Source organism: Rhinopithecus bieti, unplaced genomic scaffold, assembly GCF_001698545.2.
Source record: "Rhinopithecus bieti isolate Rb0 unplaced genomic scaffold, ASM169854v2 scaffold_25360, whole genome shotgun sequence".
In the NCBI taxonomy this organism is placed as follows: domain Eukaryota; kingdom Metazoa; phylum Chordata; class Mammalia; order Primates; family Cercopithecidae; genus Rhinopithecus; species Rhinopithecus bieti.
This window is the reverse complement of record NW_016811703.1, coordinates 1880683-1900564: the sequence shown is the minus strand read 5'-3', so window position 1 is coordinate 1900564 and position 19882 is coordinate 1880683. Positions and strand designations below refer to the sequence as shown.

The 19882-nt window shown below is 35.2% G+C and overlaps 1 protein-coding gene across 1 annotated transcript in view; it reads right to left on the bottom strand.

The window, feature by feature from the left end:
• The window catches only part of TNKS (tankyrase), a 228137-nt gene that overhangs the window by 66061 nt on the left and 142194 nt on the right, over nt 1-19882 (bottom strand). The window contains 6 exon segments of the mRNA XM_017894677.1: nt 8363-8441; nt 8533-8624; nt 10077-10198; nt 14764-14950; nt 15505-15571; nt 16990-17084. Coding sequence (XP_017750166.1) covers nt 8363-8441; nt 8533-8624; nt 10077-10198; nt 14764-14950; nt 15505-15571; nt 16990-17084 — 642 coding nt within the window.

Here is a 19882-nt window from a genome sequence, read left to right as displayed (position 1 = left end):
TGAAATTATGATTCAAAAAATGCCACAACAGTTCTGGAAACCAGCAAGCAGACCACAAGAAAATGGCTGAGGGGAATCCTTCAATATTCTACTCAGTGTGAACAGCCTAGTCTCAAACAGCTAATCCTGAGGTCACTTCTCCCAAACTTAAAGCTATCATTGTCTACATCACTCATTTGGTAATTAATCACAAACTCTTCTGTGACATCTGTACTTACACCTTTAACTGTGAACATGTGTTTGTCTCAACCTAAAAGCAATTTCAAGTAAGCTGAGAGTTGAAAACAGTCTGTATTCTTTAGCTAGAGTGACATTGCATTTTTTTCCCCAAACCATGACACATTGAAAGTAAAAGTGAACAATTAAAAAAATTAACAGGCATTAATATATCTGTGATAGAAGAACAAATGACAGGTTTTCCAAGTATTATGAGAACCAAGTCCAAACTCTCCAACTGAGAATAGGAAGATCTTGCTTTTCATTGTTTCCATTTTCTGTAGCTTTTGGACTAACTAATCATGACTTCTGACTGTTTAATAAACACACCCCTTTACTTCCCCAATTTTCAGTCCTTACTGAAAATGTATTGTTTGTATTTTGTCTATATATATTTATATATTTAATTCCTGAACATTCCTAGCTGAAATTCTATTTTCTTCATGAAATTTCTCCAATCTTCCCCAGGCTGCCACCACCAATAGAAATAACTGTTTATTCCTCTGAATATAAATCGATCTATACTTCTCTTACTATATATACTACTTTCCAGTTCATATAGTAGTCAAATAGACTGTGTTAGACAATTATTAGATTTTAAGTTCCTTAAGAGAAGGATATTGATCAAATTCAAACTTTATATATCCTCCTAGCAGTAAGTACCATGCCTTGTATAAACAGATATTTGAAAATGGTTGGTAAGTGAATGACTCACAAGAGCAACAAATTAATAAATACTGGTGATAAAAAATACTACTCTGACATACTGTTCTGTATTATTGAACAAACATTAGGAACTACTAAAATGTTCTCTATCTAACCAAAATGCATTCCTCTTTCGCTGGAAATTGAGGAAGAAGGGTAAATGCCAGTGTTTATAGAATTGCTTAATATTGAAAATGAATTTGCTTTATCTGTAATCAAAATATAATTTAAATGGATCCTAATGTTTCTCCAGGTGTTTTACAAGTATTCGTCATTATCATTGGTGGTATGCATAGCTAAAGCACTTCCTGTGAGGAATGAAAGAGATAAATGAACACAATTTTAATTGTTAAATAGAATACTGACATAGTAATCAGTATTTTACTTGAAATGTTTTTTAATCCTTTAATGTGTTGTGAACTCACTACAGAGTATGGAACTAGATTTCGATTTGCTAGCTGAACTTGGGTGTACTATTTGTAAACATTCGTGTGGAAATTTAAAAGACACAATCAAATTCCCTGAAAAGATTTACATATATACATATTATAATACCATAGATTATCTTTGTTTGTTTCAAGGGGTACTCATCTTGCTCACGTGCCTTAAGAAATAAGAAACTGAGCAAAACAGATTAGACTAGAGGGCGCCAATCCAATGAATGCCTGTACTCAACAGTGAGTCTTATTCATAATTATCCCTTTTTCATCCCCGAGACGGGACAGACCCCATCAGCTGCAGGTGGTATACTTCTAAGCCAAGGACACATGAAGTATGGGTTGTAAAAGACCACATTTAGGCCACAGAGAAATAATACAGAAAAATCCAGTCTGCAGAAAGAAGAATGAAGCAGATGAACACACACTAGCAGAGAAAAGAAACCATGCAACCTCAGAGAAAGAGAGAGAGAGACAGGGAGCGACAGAGACACAGAAGTGAGGAAAGAGGGAGAAACAGGGAGGGAGAGGCATAGAGAATGGCAGCCAAAGTACCTAACAGTTTCTAAATTCCTTGTTCTGGTCTTTTGTGAATCTCAGCTACAATTCTTACATATTATTTCTGGGAGATAACCATACGAGTTTCTCACAGAAGTAATAAACACATTCATATTAATATACATTTATATTAGTATAAAATAGATTTCCATTTGTGTTTAATCTAGATTGAATTGGTTTGTTACTGAGAACTAAAATGTCGCTGGGACAGTTGCCCCTTTGGACTTTATTTTGGTATGATGAAACCTCAGATATTATTTGCACTGTAAAAGATACTTAAGATCTATAGTATCTTTAAAAGTACTTTAACATCTTTGGGCTAATAATCCACTTATCAATCTACCTCTAGAAAGGCATTAACAAAACTCTTATAATAGGCTGACACATTTCCCCAAGTGAGCAAAAACTCGTGATTGCTTCTAAATGTGAGAAATAAGCCTATGAAATGTCAATTATTATGTCACAATATCTTCTTAAACACAATGTAAATAAATCTGTCAAATTAACACACACGAACATGAACTGTCAAAAAATTCCTTCATGTTTCACGTATTTAATAGATACACATAATGACAAAATAGCTCTGCTTTATATATGAAAAAATGCATTTATGAATTAAACTTCTTGAATACCATATGCAGTTGGGGCATAAGTTTTGTTAATAATGAGAGCAGACAATTCACTAGTGATAGAATGCAGAATGCTAGGGCAGACTAACCATAATAAAGAAAAAATTGCTACATGAAGGATAAAATCTTCATGTCTTTCCTATTTAGACTCTATAGTACTCCCAAAAGCAGAGGATAATAAATTATTGATTTTTTTTTTAAGGTACAAAAGTTTACTCCTAGTAAATGAGGATTTTTTCAGATGAATTGGTTAATGCTCAAATGTTCTTATAACTCTCCTTTCCTTACTAGCAATTTGTTTTCTAATGTTTTGCTGAATATTGCCCCCTTCCCCCTCTAGATCCACAGCCATCCTCCACCTTGCTCTGGGTCCTGAGAAAATCACTTCTATGAACCACATTAACAAACTCTTTTGGTCTTCACTGTTTTGATGAATTTGGCCATGGGCACTGGGAGGAGATGGGGGGCACCGGGAGGAGATAGAGGACAGCAGGACAATGAAGAGTAAGATTAGATACATCCTATGATCAAAGGCTACAGGTGCTGCCAGGTGGCCTTTTCCATACAGCTACCATCTTCCAGTGCCAAGAACCTCTCCTTTCCCTTGTCCCTTCAGACCAGAGATGATCATACCTCCCCCTTTGCTGCTAGTACAACCTCATTCCTTGCTGCTTTCCTTGAACCTTGCCCACATGTTTGTATATAATTCCTTTATTAAACTCTCATCAAATCACCCACTTTAAGTGTGCAGTTTATTGCCAAGACCCTAACTGACATATATACCTCTCTACTTCTATTTCCCTAGAATTTCTCCTTCAAAAGCTACCAAAGCCCTCATATAAAAACTGTCTAAGTAAATGCCCCAGTCTGCCTTGATTTCTCTCTATGGCACTGGTCACCTGCTCCTTCTTCATACTCCCCCTGTATTCCATAGACAGTGTGATAGAACTTCCAGCTTTCTCTTCCCACCACTGCTCCATAAACATGGGCAATCCTCAAAGGCTCTTTCCTTAACTCTCTTCTTTCCATGCTTTCTCTACCAGGGACCCTACTCACTCCCAAAATGTAGAATCACTATGTCAATTATCAGTAGATCTTTCTAATCTTAAACTCTTTTATACTCTAATGTTGTCTTTCCAACTGCTGGTTTTATTAAATGTCTTTCTATAATATCTATAATATCAACCTCAAGTAGAAAAGCATTATCAAGGCACAGGAAACCAGTGTTTCTCTGTAGTTTTCTTACTTCCATTAATTGCACCACCATTTTCAAAGTACACTCTAACACCCAATTCATTTCCAGGTAATACAATTATTCCCTCATAAGTGGCTTTTTTCTTTCTCTTCCTTCTTCATTACTAATGCTGCTAAATTGATTCGGGACTGAAGTCAAGTTTGGCAACTGCATTAACTTTCAAACTGGTTTTTCCCACAGTGTCTAGTATAGTCTTGATTATTTTGCATGCCAGTATTTATTGAGTTAGTGGATCAAATCCAATTATGAAGGGATTAGATATGTGTCTTACAAAATTTAGATAATTAAAGGGAAATACACAGTACATCCATGTTTGAAAAGACAAATGTGGAAAAAATGCTCATATTCACAAATAACCAAAACATTATCTGTGTGTTAAGCACTATACTACATATTTATATACAGATGCTCATTTGATTAAAAAAAAAAACAAACCTGTAGGGAGGTTGCTTCACATATCACTGATTAGTCAATTGAGACTCAGGGAAATTTAGTCCAAGGCCAAAAACTAGAAAGTGGAGGATTCTAAACTCAAAAGCATGCTTGTCTAGGTTATGTATGGCATACATTTAGTTTAACAGCAAACCTGAAGTTTGTATGTATTACCAGGCTTTGGGCAAAAGAATGTTTTGATTTATAAAAATATTACTAAGTTCTGTCAAAGTTAAGACAAATTACTTAATGGTAATCAGGTCTTCATCCCAAATTCTTCTGCTTGCCTGAGAAATTGACTTATCAGGAGTAGGGGAAGGCAGCAGGGTGGCAAAAGCAGTGGAAGACGGCTGAATCCTAATTAAAAACTAGTGCTGCTTGTTCAGAAGGTGCTTCTAGAATCAGATGGAAACCATGAGTTGCCTGAAAATCATACAGAAACCATGATTTCCTCAGAAAGAAATACCATACAAGCAAAAATAGGAGCCCAACAATAGCTAAATGAGTTTCTTACAGGTAGTTTTTTACAAACACATTAATCACCAGATACACCAACCATGAGGAACAACATCCTGCCTTGGGATGGTGGAAAAAGTAAATAGCAGTTGTTATGGCATTTAATATCTACTGATAGCAATTGATATCTATGGGTTCATAACTCTGATTAAATATACCTTTCCTCTTTTTTAAGTGCCCACTAGCAAGTGTTATCAGTGTAGCTCAACTATAGTGGAAAGACTAGGGTGAACACACAAGTCTAGAAGTTCTTCTACATCATTGACAGGGCTGTTCACAATTATTCATGCCCTACTGATGAACTAAGATGTTACTGAAGAAAATGCATTGTGCACATGAAGAGCAAAGAAAGAGTGAGAACCACAGACCTAGAGAAAGGCTGACTAGAACGAGTCATAAAATAATGTTATTTTTCATTGAACCTTTATAAAATAAAATGCCTGATGGGAGACAATAAATAGATACTATTTTCCCAAAATGAAGGGCATTATTCCTAATTTTTCAGGAGCATTATAAATGTCATTAGATATTTACAAAAACAGGTCAATGATAAATGTACAAAACTCGTTAAGTGCAGCAGAAAGTTCACTTAGCTTACTATTTTCTGCTTGAAAGAGCAACAAGATGTTACTTATATAATAATGCAGTAGTTGTACCTACAAAATAGGTAATATATCTGTAGAACTCTGTTCCCTTTTATCCCACTTTGTCTTGATTTCATAAATTAAAAACAAAGCAGTGATATCCAAATTTTTAAATCACACACCCTCCAGGTAAAAAAGTTTTGAGAACACTTAATATATGTATACGAATTTCTTTGTAAATTATAACCAAGAAGTGCTATACTATTATAAAACTTATGCAAAGAGAATTTATGAAGGATGAGAAAGAGATGAAGTAATTAAAAATTTAAAAAGATTTTATGATTATTGTTTTTTGAGATACAGTACTGCTGTGTCACCCAGGCTAGACTGTAGTGGCATGATCACAGCTCACTGCAGCCTTGACCTCCCAGGCTCAAGTGATTTTCCCACCTCAGCCTCCTGAGTGGCTGAGACTACAGGCATGTGCCACCATATTTGGCTAATTTTTTTTATTATTTGTAGAGACAGGGTCGGCCTATGTTGCCCAGCTGGTCTCAAAATCCTGGGCTCAAGCGATCCTCCTGCCTCGGCCTCCCAAAGTGCTGGGATTAAGGCATAGGCTATGGCACCCGTCCAAAACATATTTTAATTACTAATGCTAGAAAATACCCACTGACTGTAGTTTATAACATTTAAAAAAAATTATAAAAATTGTGATATTAGGAATTTGAGGGTTTAATTTTAGGTTCGTTTTATTTTTCTTTTCTTTAGAGAGAGAGTCTTGCTCTGTTGCCCAGGCTGAAGTGCAATGGTATGATCATATCTCACTGCAACCTCAAACTCCTGGGATCAAGTGATCCTCCTGCCTCAGCCTCCCGAGTGGCTAGGACTATAGGTGCACATCACCACAACTGGCTAATTTTTTACTTTGTTGTAGAGATAGTGTCTTGCTATGTTGCCTAGGCTGGTGTTGAACTCCTGGCCTCAAGCAATCCTCCTGCCTTTGCCTCCTAAAGCTCTGGGATTACAGGAGTGATTACAGGCCACCACACATGGCTGTAAGTTCATTTTTGATAATTAGTTTGAATGGCTGTATTAGTTGAAAAGATTTCATACAGATATATGGAGCCAATGAAATAAATGCATTATTAACTATGCCTACTCAATCACAATGTTTATTTTTAATGTAACTTAACTAATTATGCTAAGGTTTTCATTGAAATTCTGTAGTAAAATTCCATGATTACTGATGTTCTTGCAAAGTTATTAGGAAGTGTTGCCTTACAATGTTTTGAATAGATTCAAAATCTACCCTAAACCCAAATTAAGGAAGACTTTTGAACAGGTTAGAAAATTCTGTTTTGTGTTTTAAATTATGTAGATATGACAGCTGGGTGATTCATTTATATCATTTTTCAGCAAAGTCACAGAACAGTGAACATTTTCTAAAAATCTATTTTCAAAATGTTCTCTTCATTTTTTAAAGTTTCTTTTAAAAAAGCAGTTACTTTATCATTCACCTAAAGTGTGCAACTTTTACCTTTAAGGATCTCATTATGTTTCATTTTTAAAGGGTATCTACATACCAGTCATGGTCACTTGTCCTCAGAGAACTATTAGCAAATTTTGAACCCTTTTATTTTCATTAAAAAGAGCACAACTATGAGAACGCCTTAAAATACTACTTCACAAAATAACCAGACCACCTTTTTATGCTATAAAAGCGTGTCAGGGTCACACTCCCTGTGTCCTTTGTCAGGGTCACTTCTCTGATCAAGTATGATATTTATAAAAGTTCTACCATTTAGGATAATATCCATAAATTCAACTCATTTGGACACATGTAAAGTCCACTATGCCAAAATATGCTGAAAGGGAACAAATGAGTGAGTGTGCCACTGTCAGTCCCTCGATACTAACAAGTCCCACTCTTCTTCAGGAACCCTTGATATCTGACATGAGTCAGACTGGCTGACACATGGACCTAGTGAGAGTGCTGGCATCATCTTTGTATTCAATATTGGTAAATATTAATTTCCTTATTCTTAAATAAAAATATTATAAATTGAAATGCTAGGAGTTTTCCAATAGGGCATCTTGTATGCTCCATAGGGAGTCTGTACCCTATTTTGGAGACTACAGTTTTGAAATATACATTCTTGAGCATGAAAAAGTCTACAATTTCAAGTCACCTCTAAAAAACAACCAGTTTGCTTCTTCCTCTCTTAAGTGTTTGACAAAGTTTCAGACTATACCATTCAGAAAATGCCAATTAAAAATGATTAAATGTCGTATTTCTTTAGTGTAGAGGGTGAGAAAATTATCATTACAAATTTGAAAGCATACAATTTTTTTTTTTTTGAGACGGAGTCTGGCTCTGTTGCCCAGGCTGGAGTGCAGTGGCGCGATCTCGGCTCACTGCAAGCTCCGCCTCCCGGGTTCACGCCATTCAACTCCCTCAGCCTCCCAAACAGCCGGGACTATAGGTGCCCACCACCATGCCTGGCTAAGTTTTTGTATTTTTAGTAAAGATGGGGTTTCACCATGTTAGCCAGGATGGTCTTATCTCCTGATCTCGTGATCCACCCGCCTCGGCCTCCCAAAGTGCTGGGATTACAGGCACGAGCCACCAGGCCCAGCCACAAATGTTTTTTAGAATAAGTAGAGCTCTTCTGATGCTATCATTTACAAAATTTATTTTCTGATAAACGATTATTCAAATGGTGACTATCAAAATATATCAATATGGTATTAACTGAAAGTAGTGTAAAGTTGAAATCTATTTCAAATGACTGTAGCTACATTTTATTGCTTTATAGAAGGGTGACATTAAAGGATCAAGAAACAGGTAACTTTTTATTAGAAACAAGATTTAAATCAGCTTTATAGGAGAATCTATGAATTTAAGTACAAACTAATAGTCCTTTATAAAATTAGTTTCTTCAGAAAAATCGGAGAGAGAGAAGCAGTGTTAAGAGCAGCTGGCTGCTCAGTGCAGAGTCTGGCACTCTGCTCAGGTGTGTGCCTCACCTTGGCGCCATGCTTATGCAGAACTTCCATGACATCATTGTGGGCTCTTTCTGCTGCAACATGCAGGGGAGTCATGAAACTACAGAAAAGAGAAAAGGAAAGGTAATTGTCTCTCTTTTATTGCATTTCCTTTTTAGAAACTGAACAACTCTTTCTGCAATTATACTTACTCTTTATTTTTTTCATTAACATTTGCTCCTTTTCTAAGTAACAATTCTGTCACTTGTTTTCGTTTGGGATGCAGAGAGGCCACAGCACAGTGCTATAAGGTAAACAAAACCAAGTTAATAAAATACACTTCTATATGTACAGTAGCTCTTGGAACTGAACAGCATCTGCTGCCCATTAAAACACTGTTATCTCAGTGTATCAGAACATATGTATATGTTTTACATCACAGAGATGATCCGTATTCTTTCTATGTATAGTGGAAATACAAAACATAAGCGTTTAAACCAAGGTGAAATTATGCTCTTAGTTAAACATTAAGAGAGATCTTACTTCTTTTGGCTTAGCCAATAAATAAATATTCACTATATATTCCATGGAAAGCAACATAATACATATGCTTCTTCAAAGCTGCAGAAATCTATAACTAAGTTACTCAATCTTTCATTAGGCTATCAGCCACACAAGTCAGTATTTCTCAAGGTCTTCTACAGAGGTACTCCCACCACTACAGGAGAAGTTTATATGCCCAAGGATAAGCAAGAAAATGATATAACTGAAGAGGTTTAGAGAAAGAAATATTCTCAGAAATTTTATGTTTTATCATAATATTTATATAACTTTTTTATTCTGCTTCATTTTAATATTTGTATTAAAATTTAAAAATAAAAAACTACTTACAACTAAATAAAATGAATACTCCAAAAAAGTGGGTCAGGTTTATTCCATGGCTCTGAATATCTCCTAGCATAACACTGTGTAGCTTGACTCTATCTCAACCTACTTTGAGAGATGTATTTAAGTGTATCTATAGTTAGCCTATTTCGGTTTGGTCAATCTTTTAATGTTGTTTTATGCAGACACTGACTAAGGTTTGACCTTTTGTGTCAAATATATGTAAGAATATTAATTAGGTGTACTTAAGGTGTGTGATGCAGGCATCACATATGCTTAAATTCTGAATTTAGGAGCAATCACTAACCACCCTCTAGCTGAGCCTTAACGTGTCAATGACAAAGAAAATAAATCTTTCTGAAAGTGCATTTAAAGAAAACATGGATAGTTTTAAGAATAATTTGCATAGCATCAAACAAAAAATTCATGATCTTGCCAATTTTCTACCATGAATATAATCAGTACTTTGAATACAATTACTCAAAAAGATAATGCAAGTATCTGAAAATATACTTTAATCTTCTACAGAAAGAAATCTAGTATTCATCTAGCAAACACAAGGAAAAAAATTCTATTGGAAAATCGTATCTTGTATTTTATGAAAGCACTGGCCACAAAAGTGGATTTGTTATAATGAGGTTGGGAAGACAAAGGTAAAACAATTTCCAAATCGAGGTTGAGCAAATGTCAATTCTCTCACCCATGAAAAGAATCATCCCCAAACTAAGTTTAAAATCAGTGCAACCAAAATTAAAATGCAAATTCCTGGCATTTCAGATACTAAAGTTACTTTAAGGTTTCTGAAATGAAAATCATATTTTGTGCTTACATTATTTCAGACCCAGGGAACAGATTAACAATAAAATCTTACCAGTGCTGTTTCATGAGACTGTGGTTGTTTGAAATTAATGATTTCCAGAGCAAGTGTTTTTTTAACTTTAGCTAAGTCTGCTTCTCTGGCTGCTTGTAGTAAAGAATGACCTTTAAATTCATCTGTCAATGAAACAATGGTTGACATAAAAAAAGATTTAAAATGTATAAAAATCTTCAGCATGATTATAAATAAGTAGGAATATTATTATTTTATGAATTTCTCTATTTTAGCAATAGCAGCAATGTGACAATATGATGATAAAATGCAAAAGAGGATATAGATTAATGAAAATTGTGAAGTATTAATGCTCTGAAATAAGACTGTTTCACACTCTCAGAGTCATAAAAATACACCTATAAAGATACTTATTGCAGCAAAATTTTGAAACAGGAAACCTAAATGTCCACCAAAAGGAAACCAGTTAAATAATCTGTGCGCACATATGCTGTAACACTTTCTAGCTCTTAAACAAGAGATAGGTCTACATACACTGACATGAAAGTATACAGTGGTACATGAAAATTCAAAAAGGAAAGGACAAGCTGATGCATTTTTTTGTATTATCACTACTCTTGCTACTACTGTTGCCACCATAAGTACACCATAAGTAATGGTGTAGAAAACATTTACAGAAATATTCACCAAAATATTAATGGTGATTAGGTCTTGACACAGAAAAGGAAAGGTCTTAAAATATGGGAGAAAAGCAGAACTTGAACATTTTTCAAAGAACAATTAATTGCTTATTATTTTCATAAGCAGGTGAGAGATTTTTTTGAAAAGCTGTATCTAAATTAATTGCATGAATGAGAATCCAATATTCTTATTAAAAATGTCTTGTTTTATCTTTGACAAACTTTACTTGCATTTTGATATGTCCACTTATTAACAAAATGCTGGAACTGTTTAAAGATACAAATAAGGTATGACCTAATACATGACACAACAATTTCAGACCCTCTCACATCCAGGTCTTTGAATCTGCATGTTACTGTATTTTGCCTTTTTTCCTTTCTCTTCTCTCCTCTCCTCTGAGGGACCCAGGGACCCATCATATTCGCCCCCTCTCTCAAGAGACACAGAGAAAATACACACACAGACACATGTGCACATACATGCCTCATTGCTACTCATCATTCAAGGTCTCAGTTTAGTGAGCCTTCCGGACCTTTTCCAGTATTGGGTTAGCATTCCTTCTTAAGCAGTCCACAGCATTTGCATTTAGCCTCATCATAGGACATATCATACTGTCATATCAGCAATGCTAATCTCATCACCTAGCACAGTGCTTGGTATGTGGTAGATAATTTATAATATGTGAAAAGGCATGAATGCTGAATATTTATAAAATAAGTCATTGCAGGGTCAGGAAAACAACATTTTTATATAACTTCTTCTTTAGAGGTTCTTTATCACTGCTAGATTGCTGCAAGTAAGGACTCTGAAACTTCAGAAACAAAAAACTAAGGTCAAATGAGGTGAAAGGAAGCCAGTAGATTCAAATAACAAGACTGTAGATTTTCATTGAAATGATAAAATGTGGGACCCATGGAGTGAGAGAAGTATAAACTGTGATATATATTAAGAAGCAGGGGTCAGACAACCACAGAGGAAGGTGGTGTTCTGAGAACTGATGTCTGGCAAAATGTACAGTTTTGCTGGGGTCAACAGTCTAGAGAAACGTAAACTCAGTACAAATCATACTGGCCTTTTTGCTAATAACAAATATTGTATGAATATAAAGTGATAAGGGCATTTCTACCTTTTCAATTATGTACTCCTTTATGCTCAGAAAAGGTGGCTCAGAAAAAAATGAGCAAATTTACAAAAACATGAACAATAGACTGCAGTACTAGAAAATTTAAAATGATGATGTAATAATACAGGTAAACAGTATGATCTTTTCTCAAATAACAATAAGTAAAATATTTCTTATCTCTGCTCTTTAGAAAAAAAGTAAAGATTTCTGTCCAAATTGATTTTCAAATTTAAAATACTTCATTGAGAAATACTTAATATTAAAAAAAACCCTAGAGAATAAAAAAAAGTTATCAGCTATATAGTTGTCCTTCTAAATTTCTAAATACAAAAGGTTACATAAAGGTCTGTTTTGAAAACTTCAAGAAAGTTAAGTAAGGTGGTAAAACTGTAAATTACTCAAATTTACCCTGAATACTAATATTTATAAAATACATAAAAGCTTTTATCTCTAAATGTATTTTGAAATAAGAACAAAACCCAAACTATCTGGTTCATGTGGCTTCATAAAAACAACCAATGAAAAAACAGACAAGAGGTCAGGGGCAGTGGCTTACGCCTGTAATCCCACCTGAGGATTTGGGAGGCCAGGGTGGCCTGATGGCTTGGGCCCAGGAGTTTGAGGCCAGCCTGGGTAACATGGTGAAACCCCGTCTCTACAAAACATACAAAAAAAAAAAAAAAATTAGCTGGACATGGTGGCATGCACCTGTAGTACCAGCTACTAGAGAGGCTGAGCTGGGAGGATCAACTGAGCCTGCAGGTAGAGTCTCAGTGAGCTATAACTGCACCACTGCACTCCAGCCTGGGCAACAGAGCTAAACCCTGTCTCATAAGAAAAAGGAAAAAAAAAAAAAGACAGAAGTAACAGAAAAAAATGTGTGTAATAAAATGTTACAACTATAACTATGGGCATAATGAAAATACTGTTTTTCTTTGTTTCTTGTATATTCTTCTTTAAAAGAAATATGTAATTGTGAATGCCTAATAAAAAGCAGTAGACATGATAATGAAAACTGCAGTTAGAGAAGGTCCGATTTTGTCAAATCCTTTTCTTCAGACAATTCCTTGGTAGAATCTTAGTTATCAAAACAAAGGGGATACTGAGAAAGTTGGAAAGAACTCTAAGCAGGTAACTGCTCCCTTCATTAAACTAAAAATTTAGGTTAAATTTTAATGTCTTCACTGGAATAAGATCAGTAAAATACAATGTAAAAACTTCTAACAATACTCATAATTTACAAAATGGCTGAAAAAAATCAAATGATGACATAAGAATAAAGCTGAGCCAGTGTCTAATCTAAGAAAGGAAATCAGAAAAAGATAAATTAATACACTTTGAGTTGAGTCAAATTCAAGGTCAATAAGCTTGTTGGGCACATACTATACGCCATGCACTGTGTTAGATTACAGGTAGGTAGATAAAGGTCCAAATATAAATAGCATCACACATTTTATTAGGTAAAAAGGAATCGCACAGGGGCTAAGACAAAGAAAAATAAAACCAAAGGTCAAAGAGTCAAAATTTCACTAGGAAGATAGAACATACAAACAGAAAAGCAAACTATGTAATGCAAGACAACATATGGCAAGAGACACCTGGGTAGGAGCGAGTAAACGAACTTCTGAAAGAATTCATTACAAGGACATCTGCCCAGTTACAATCTGGTTTGTGTTGGCCTGTAATCCAGTAGATGTCACCTATTTGAATACCAAAGTAAGTTCACATTTCCACTTAAACATGATCAAAATTGTGGGGAACTGTTTCTGTTTTAATATAAACTAGTTTAAAACTTGTTTAAACATAAATAATGCTAGCATCATTTTGACTATCCCTTTTCCTTAAGAGATAACTTAGCAAAGTTTTTTTCAGGTGTAATCATCTTGGAATCCTGGATGTAAGACAGGATACAGACCACAAGATAAGTTAAAAATGAGGTAGGTGACACCTAGCTTAATTTAAACCTGAAATGCCCACATGTAGAATTAAATGTCTGATGTGAAATTAAATCTGATATGAAGCCATATATATGTGGTATCCTGAAGTATTCAGAATCCTGAATGAGATTCTAGAGTAGAAAAAGGACTTTAGGCAAAAACTAAGGAAATGTGAATAGAGTACGGCCTTTAGTTAATACTGTATCAATACTGGTTTATTAATTGTGACAAATGTACTATATTAAAGAAAAATGTTAATAATAGGGGAAACTGGGATGGAGTATATGAGAACTGGGTACTATCTTCATATACTTTCTGTATATCTTAAACTATGCTAAAACAAAAGTTTATTTAAAAAACGTTTGCATGTATATATTGGTAATATATTCAGAAGATGACCTCAACCAAATTATTTTAAAGATCTCACTTAGATATGGGCAAGTGATTATACTTGGGTCATAACACACATGGCAAATAAAAATATGATTATGCAACTTTGCAGGGCTCGGGCAATAGTGAGGGTTCAATAATGCTAGATACCTATTACTATCAATGGCACAAGAATGTAAGCCCCATAAGAGGGTTCGATAATGCTAGATACCTGTCACTATCAATAGCACAAGAATGTAAGCCCCAGAAGCTCAGAGCTTTTTAACGCTTTGTACAATATTTCTAGTGCCTGCCACATTGTAAGTATCCAAGAAATGGATGCTGACTGACTCATCCTCATTAGCCTTCAAAAAACCAAAAAAGGAGCCTCAACATATGAATTAAAACTAGTCTCAAATAAACAAAATATATACAAAAAGTGTTTGTATGTAATATTCCCATGGAATTAATGAAGAAAAGTATACAATTAGAAATGAGGATTATGAATTAGTACACTTGTAAGAATGGAAGGTTATTACTTAAGTTAGATAAAACTCAACAGAAATTAAAGATTCTAATTTATAACATGCGATAATGATTTCGGGATATAAATACGTACAAGTCAATCTCTCCCTGAGCTCTGGAGTTGGAGCCATATCCACGGCACTTTTGCCATGGCAGTTGACTAACGTAGGATCAGCGCCATGGCTAAGTAACAAAGAGCAGACTTCTACACGATTCTTGGAAGCAGCCTCATGCAGTGGAGTAAACTGCCAGAGATCCATGGCATTAACACAAGCTCCATGCTGAATTGAGAAAAAAACATTTTAGATCAGTAATCATTTCGCTGGATCAAATAAAACTCAAAAGACATTTATTTCTCTGTAAATTTCAGTTATAACTTTTTCAAATAAGTGTTTTAATTTCTTTAATATCACCTTTCAAAAACAGCGGAAATTAAATTCAATGTTTTAAAATTGTTAAGGCAATGGTAATATTTTTAAAAACTTATTTTATTCTCTTAAAATCTGAAAAAACAAGACTGGGCAACATGGCGAACTCTCGTCTCTACAAAAAAACATAAAAATTAGCTGTGCGTGGCGGCACACCCCTGTAATCCCAGCTACTGGGGAGGTTGAGGTGGGAGGATCACTTGAACTTGGGAGGTTGAGGTTGCAGTGAGCTGTGACTGTGCCACTGCACTCCAGCCTGGGTGACAGGGCAAGACCCTGTCTCAAAACAAACAAACAAAAAACCCCAAAAAACCAAAAAAACTTTCATGAGGCCGAAAGTATGGAAAGTAATGACAAGTTAAAGAAAAAAAAAGCAAATGATGCTCAATGTTCTGGATTTCTCTTACCTTTAATAGCAGTTCTGTGACTTCATAATGTCCATATGAACATGCATTATGAAGAGGCACAAGTCCACTAAATGAAAAAAGGCAAATTAAAATACTTAAATTTCAAACAACTTATTTATCCATGAAGTACTAAGAAATAAATAAAATCCAATAAATCCCAATACAATTATATTTTAAAATATTTTAAAGTATTTAATAAAATAATAAAGTAATTCAAAGCATAGCTTATGTTTACACCTTTTGTATTTATCTTGTTTTTTGTATGTAATCCTTGAAGATAATGAAAAAAATACCAAATAGAAGAACATTTTAGCGAAAGGAAGATCATATGCTAATTGACAAATACATGCATTATATATTAAGTATTTACAAGAAATAAATGTTAATTGGTAGTGAACTGAAATATTCCACCATTTTAATTCACTTTTATGGTAATTTCTAGCAAAATAATCAAATATCCAAACTATTATAACTTGCATATCAAACTATTCTAAGTAAGCCAAAAAAATCCCTTTTTTGTGGTGTACGTCTCTTGATGACTCACCTATTGTACACCCATCTGTTTTCAGACATGCACAAGGAAATAGAGACGTACAAGAGCATCAGGCATTTATGCCCCTATACTACTGGGACACCATCCACATATGGCACAAAACCTGGTGCAGGCGAGAGAGCAGCACCAGAAAAAGCAGGTATGAAATGGATGAATTCTTCTGATAAGTGTCTCAAGTACTGAGTTCATTTTTATGTTTCTTAACTTGCGGAGAAGCAAAGTGAAAGCAACTCTTCTTTATGCTGTCAATCACAAGACTGTAACATCATCTACCTTACCTGGCCAGTAGGGTCAACTATCTTTTAGATCTTAAAGTGGGGCAATGAGAAATGTTAGTCCAACACATAGGATAGCAAACCCAATGTTCACATATCCCTGGAGACTTTACAGGAAACTGATACAGTTTTCAAAAATTCACCTATTGGTAAAATAAGTGACATAACTGCTTTCTTGGTTACCACTCGTATCCCCTCACATCAACCTTCTAGGTTTTCTCAGTTTAGATGTCCGAGATTTCATCAGAAAAAAATATTTGATATTGTATACTTATGATTTTGGTTTATCAATAAACGATGATCCTTTACTATCAGTTGAATCTGATAGCTATGCTACTGGATTTTCATAATTTTCAATTTGTTTTATTTTTCTAAAATGCAATTAAAGAGTTGAAAAACAGTAACTGCAATTGAGACACAATTTCAACTTCAAGTAACAGAACTGTGATAAAATTAAATTGATTTGGGAAATTATTATGAGAAATATCCTTCATTAAGTAGGTACATGAAAATAAAGCCTGAAATCAGAGTTGTGAACATTCTTAAAATGTTATATAAGCCGTAACAAATGGGACATATGACTTTGTCTAGTGTTTTAAAAGTTCGGAGTATCAGACAAAAACCAAGCATTGAAAGGAAGCAAACTGATAGACCTACCCTTTGTCTTTTGCATGCACATCAGCACCATGCTGAAGAAGCAGCTGCACTATGCGAACTCTGTTGTAGCCCGCTGCTAGATGTAAAGGAGTTGACTAGAAAAGAAAAACACATCCCCTTTTCAGGTAAAAAAAAACAAAAAAAATCCTTGCTTTGCCATTTCAGATTTAAACACAATGAAAGTTGACACAAAAATACTGCGCTGAAATGTCAAAAATTCACATTTCATAACTTAATGAGAGGTAATTCACTGTCCTCGGGAGTCAACAGTAACGTTAGTGACATCCACCTATTTCCCTAACTTGCTTTTTAAGGCCATCAGTAATCAAACCTTACCCTACCTATTATACATGATTTCCTGTTTCTTTCCAACATGAAACATTCTCACTGTTCTGAGAAGACACACCAGGGCTCATGCTTCCTATTAACTATGCCTTATCCTACTTAAATCCTGTCCTCCTTTCAAGTTCTAAGTTTTAAATCCCAATTCTACCATAAAACTTTCAAGACGAAGCTCTTGAAATTTAATAGGAAAGATTGAAAAACATCCCGAAAAGAACAATTTGAACAAACTTCAGTGGAAACAGAAAGGGCAATGGGCCTTATTCGTTCTGTGTGGCTGCTAGTAATGGCCAAAACCAATTCGCTATACTGGGTGCAATGAAACATACCAAGGTGGCATTTAATTCTTCTATTTTATGTACCACATACACAGGATAAATACAAGAGAGGAATAGTTTCTTCCCAGCTAATTTCTGCCACATTGTATTTTGAGTCAAGTTATTAGAAGGTTCTCTGCTAAAATTTAATACGGTAATTAAAATAATCAAACTTCTCCTCACCTTTTTTTAAAGAATCAGAAATAACTTCATTTTAATTAAAACTTCTCTGCAACCATAGCAATTTTCACCTTTGCTAATTTAAAGTTTAAATACCATAACAAGTTTTCATACAGGCTTTAATATACTTCAATACATTCTCTTTCATTTTCCTGTCTTCTATTTGGGGTCTGGGGATTTAATAAGATTTTTAATTTATTTTCTTCACCTATTCCAAATGTGAAGATACAAAAGAATTACTAAATATTGTACTATCTATTATAGCTTTTGAGATATTTCATACATTTTACATATTCTGTCAGTCTCTAAGTTTAGAAAATATTTTGAGCAATGCACAGCTATCAATGAGGAGACCATTCAGATGAGAAGAGTCCTGAACAGGAAGTCAGGAAACCTGATTACATTCCTGGATCTTATGCAACCCACTGAAAGTCATGCTACTCGTGTGTCTCAGCCCCTTCATGTGTAAAATGGAGATAAAATCACTTATCCTCGCTACCCGAAAAACCTGTGAAAATACAGTACAATTTCACTTACCTGTGGTTAATTTTAGTCTGAAAATATTAAGTGGAGAATTCCAGAAACAAACAATTCGTAAGTTTTAAGCTGAGCACTATTCTAAGTAGCCTGATGAAATCTGCCCACTTCGTCCCACCTTGGATGGGAATCATCCCTTCCTCCAGCATATCCACAATGAAGATGCTACATATTAGTCACTTAGTAGCCATCTCAGTGATGAGATCAAAAACCCATATATAGGGTTTGGTATTATCCGAGGCTTCAGGCATCTACTGGGCTCTCGAAATGTATCCCCCAAGGATAAGGGAAAACTATTGTAAAGTTTTCTCCCATATAGAAACACATTTTTGTTTGTTTGCTTGTTTTAGATGGAATCTCGCTCTGTTGCCCAGGCTGGAGTGCAGTGGCTCGATCTCGGCACACTGCAACCTCTGCCTCCCAGGTTCAAGTGATTCTCCTGTCTCAGCCTCCCCAGTACTTGGGATTACAGGCATGCACCACCATACCCAGCTAATTTTTGTATTTTCAGTTGAGATGGGGTTTCACCATGTTGGCCAGGCTGGTCTGGAACTCCTGACCTCAAAGTGATCCACCCGCCTCCACCTCCCAAAGTGCTGGGATTATAGGCGTGAGCCAGCATGCTTTTTTAAAATGTAAAATGCCATATAAAAATAGGCAATTAAAATTTTTGTATCATCAAACATGTCCAGTTAAGTTTCTGCTTTGAGATCTATGTCAAATGTTACTGCAAATGATACCATCAGGGAGTATCAACTTCCTTTCAGGACTCTTATTTCACCCTCACTTTAGAAAAATACTTCTGCTGGATAATGAAGTTAACTTTTTTCCTTCATTTAATATTTTAAGGATGTTGTACCACTGTCCTCTGTCTTGCTTTGTTTCAAGACTAGAAATCTGTTATCCTTATCTTTGCTCCTTGGTACATGTGTTCCCCCGCGCCCCGGATATGCTAATATTTTCTCTACGTGAATATTTCACTGACTTTAAGCAATATGATTATGATGTGCCTTGGTATAGTTTTCTTCGTGTGTGTGTGCGCGCACGTACACACGCATGCATGCCCACAACTGGAGCTTGCTGTGCTTCTTAGACCTATCTAGTTTTCACCAAACTTGGAAAATTTTTAGCTATGATTTCATCAAATATTTTCCTGCTCCCTCTCACTAGGGAATTATTCCCACTAATATTAGGTTAATTTCAAGGCCTGCTTCTAGGCTTTGGTAGGCAGGGCCAGAGCAGCCTTTAGTGTAGGACACATTTTCCCCCACTACTGAGGCATTGTCCTTTGATGACATCCAGTGAATTATGAGGGCTTTTTACTCTGGCTGGTGGCAACAGAAACTATTACAGACTCTGTGTGAGTTCCTAGGCTTGTCACCTCTAATCTTTCTATGTGGTTCTTTTACTAGCCTCAAGCAGTTTCCTCACCCATGTATTAATCGATACTTATCTGAACACTGTAAGGGGACCCTGTGTGGATCTCCCTTTCCTGGCCCACTGACTTGCTAACTCCT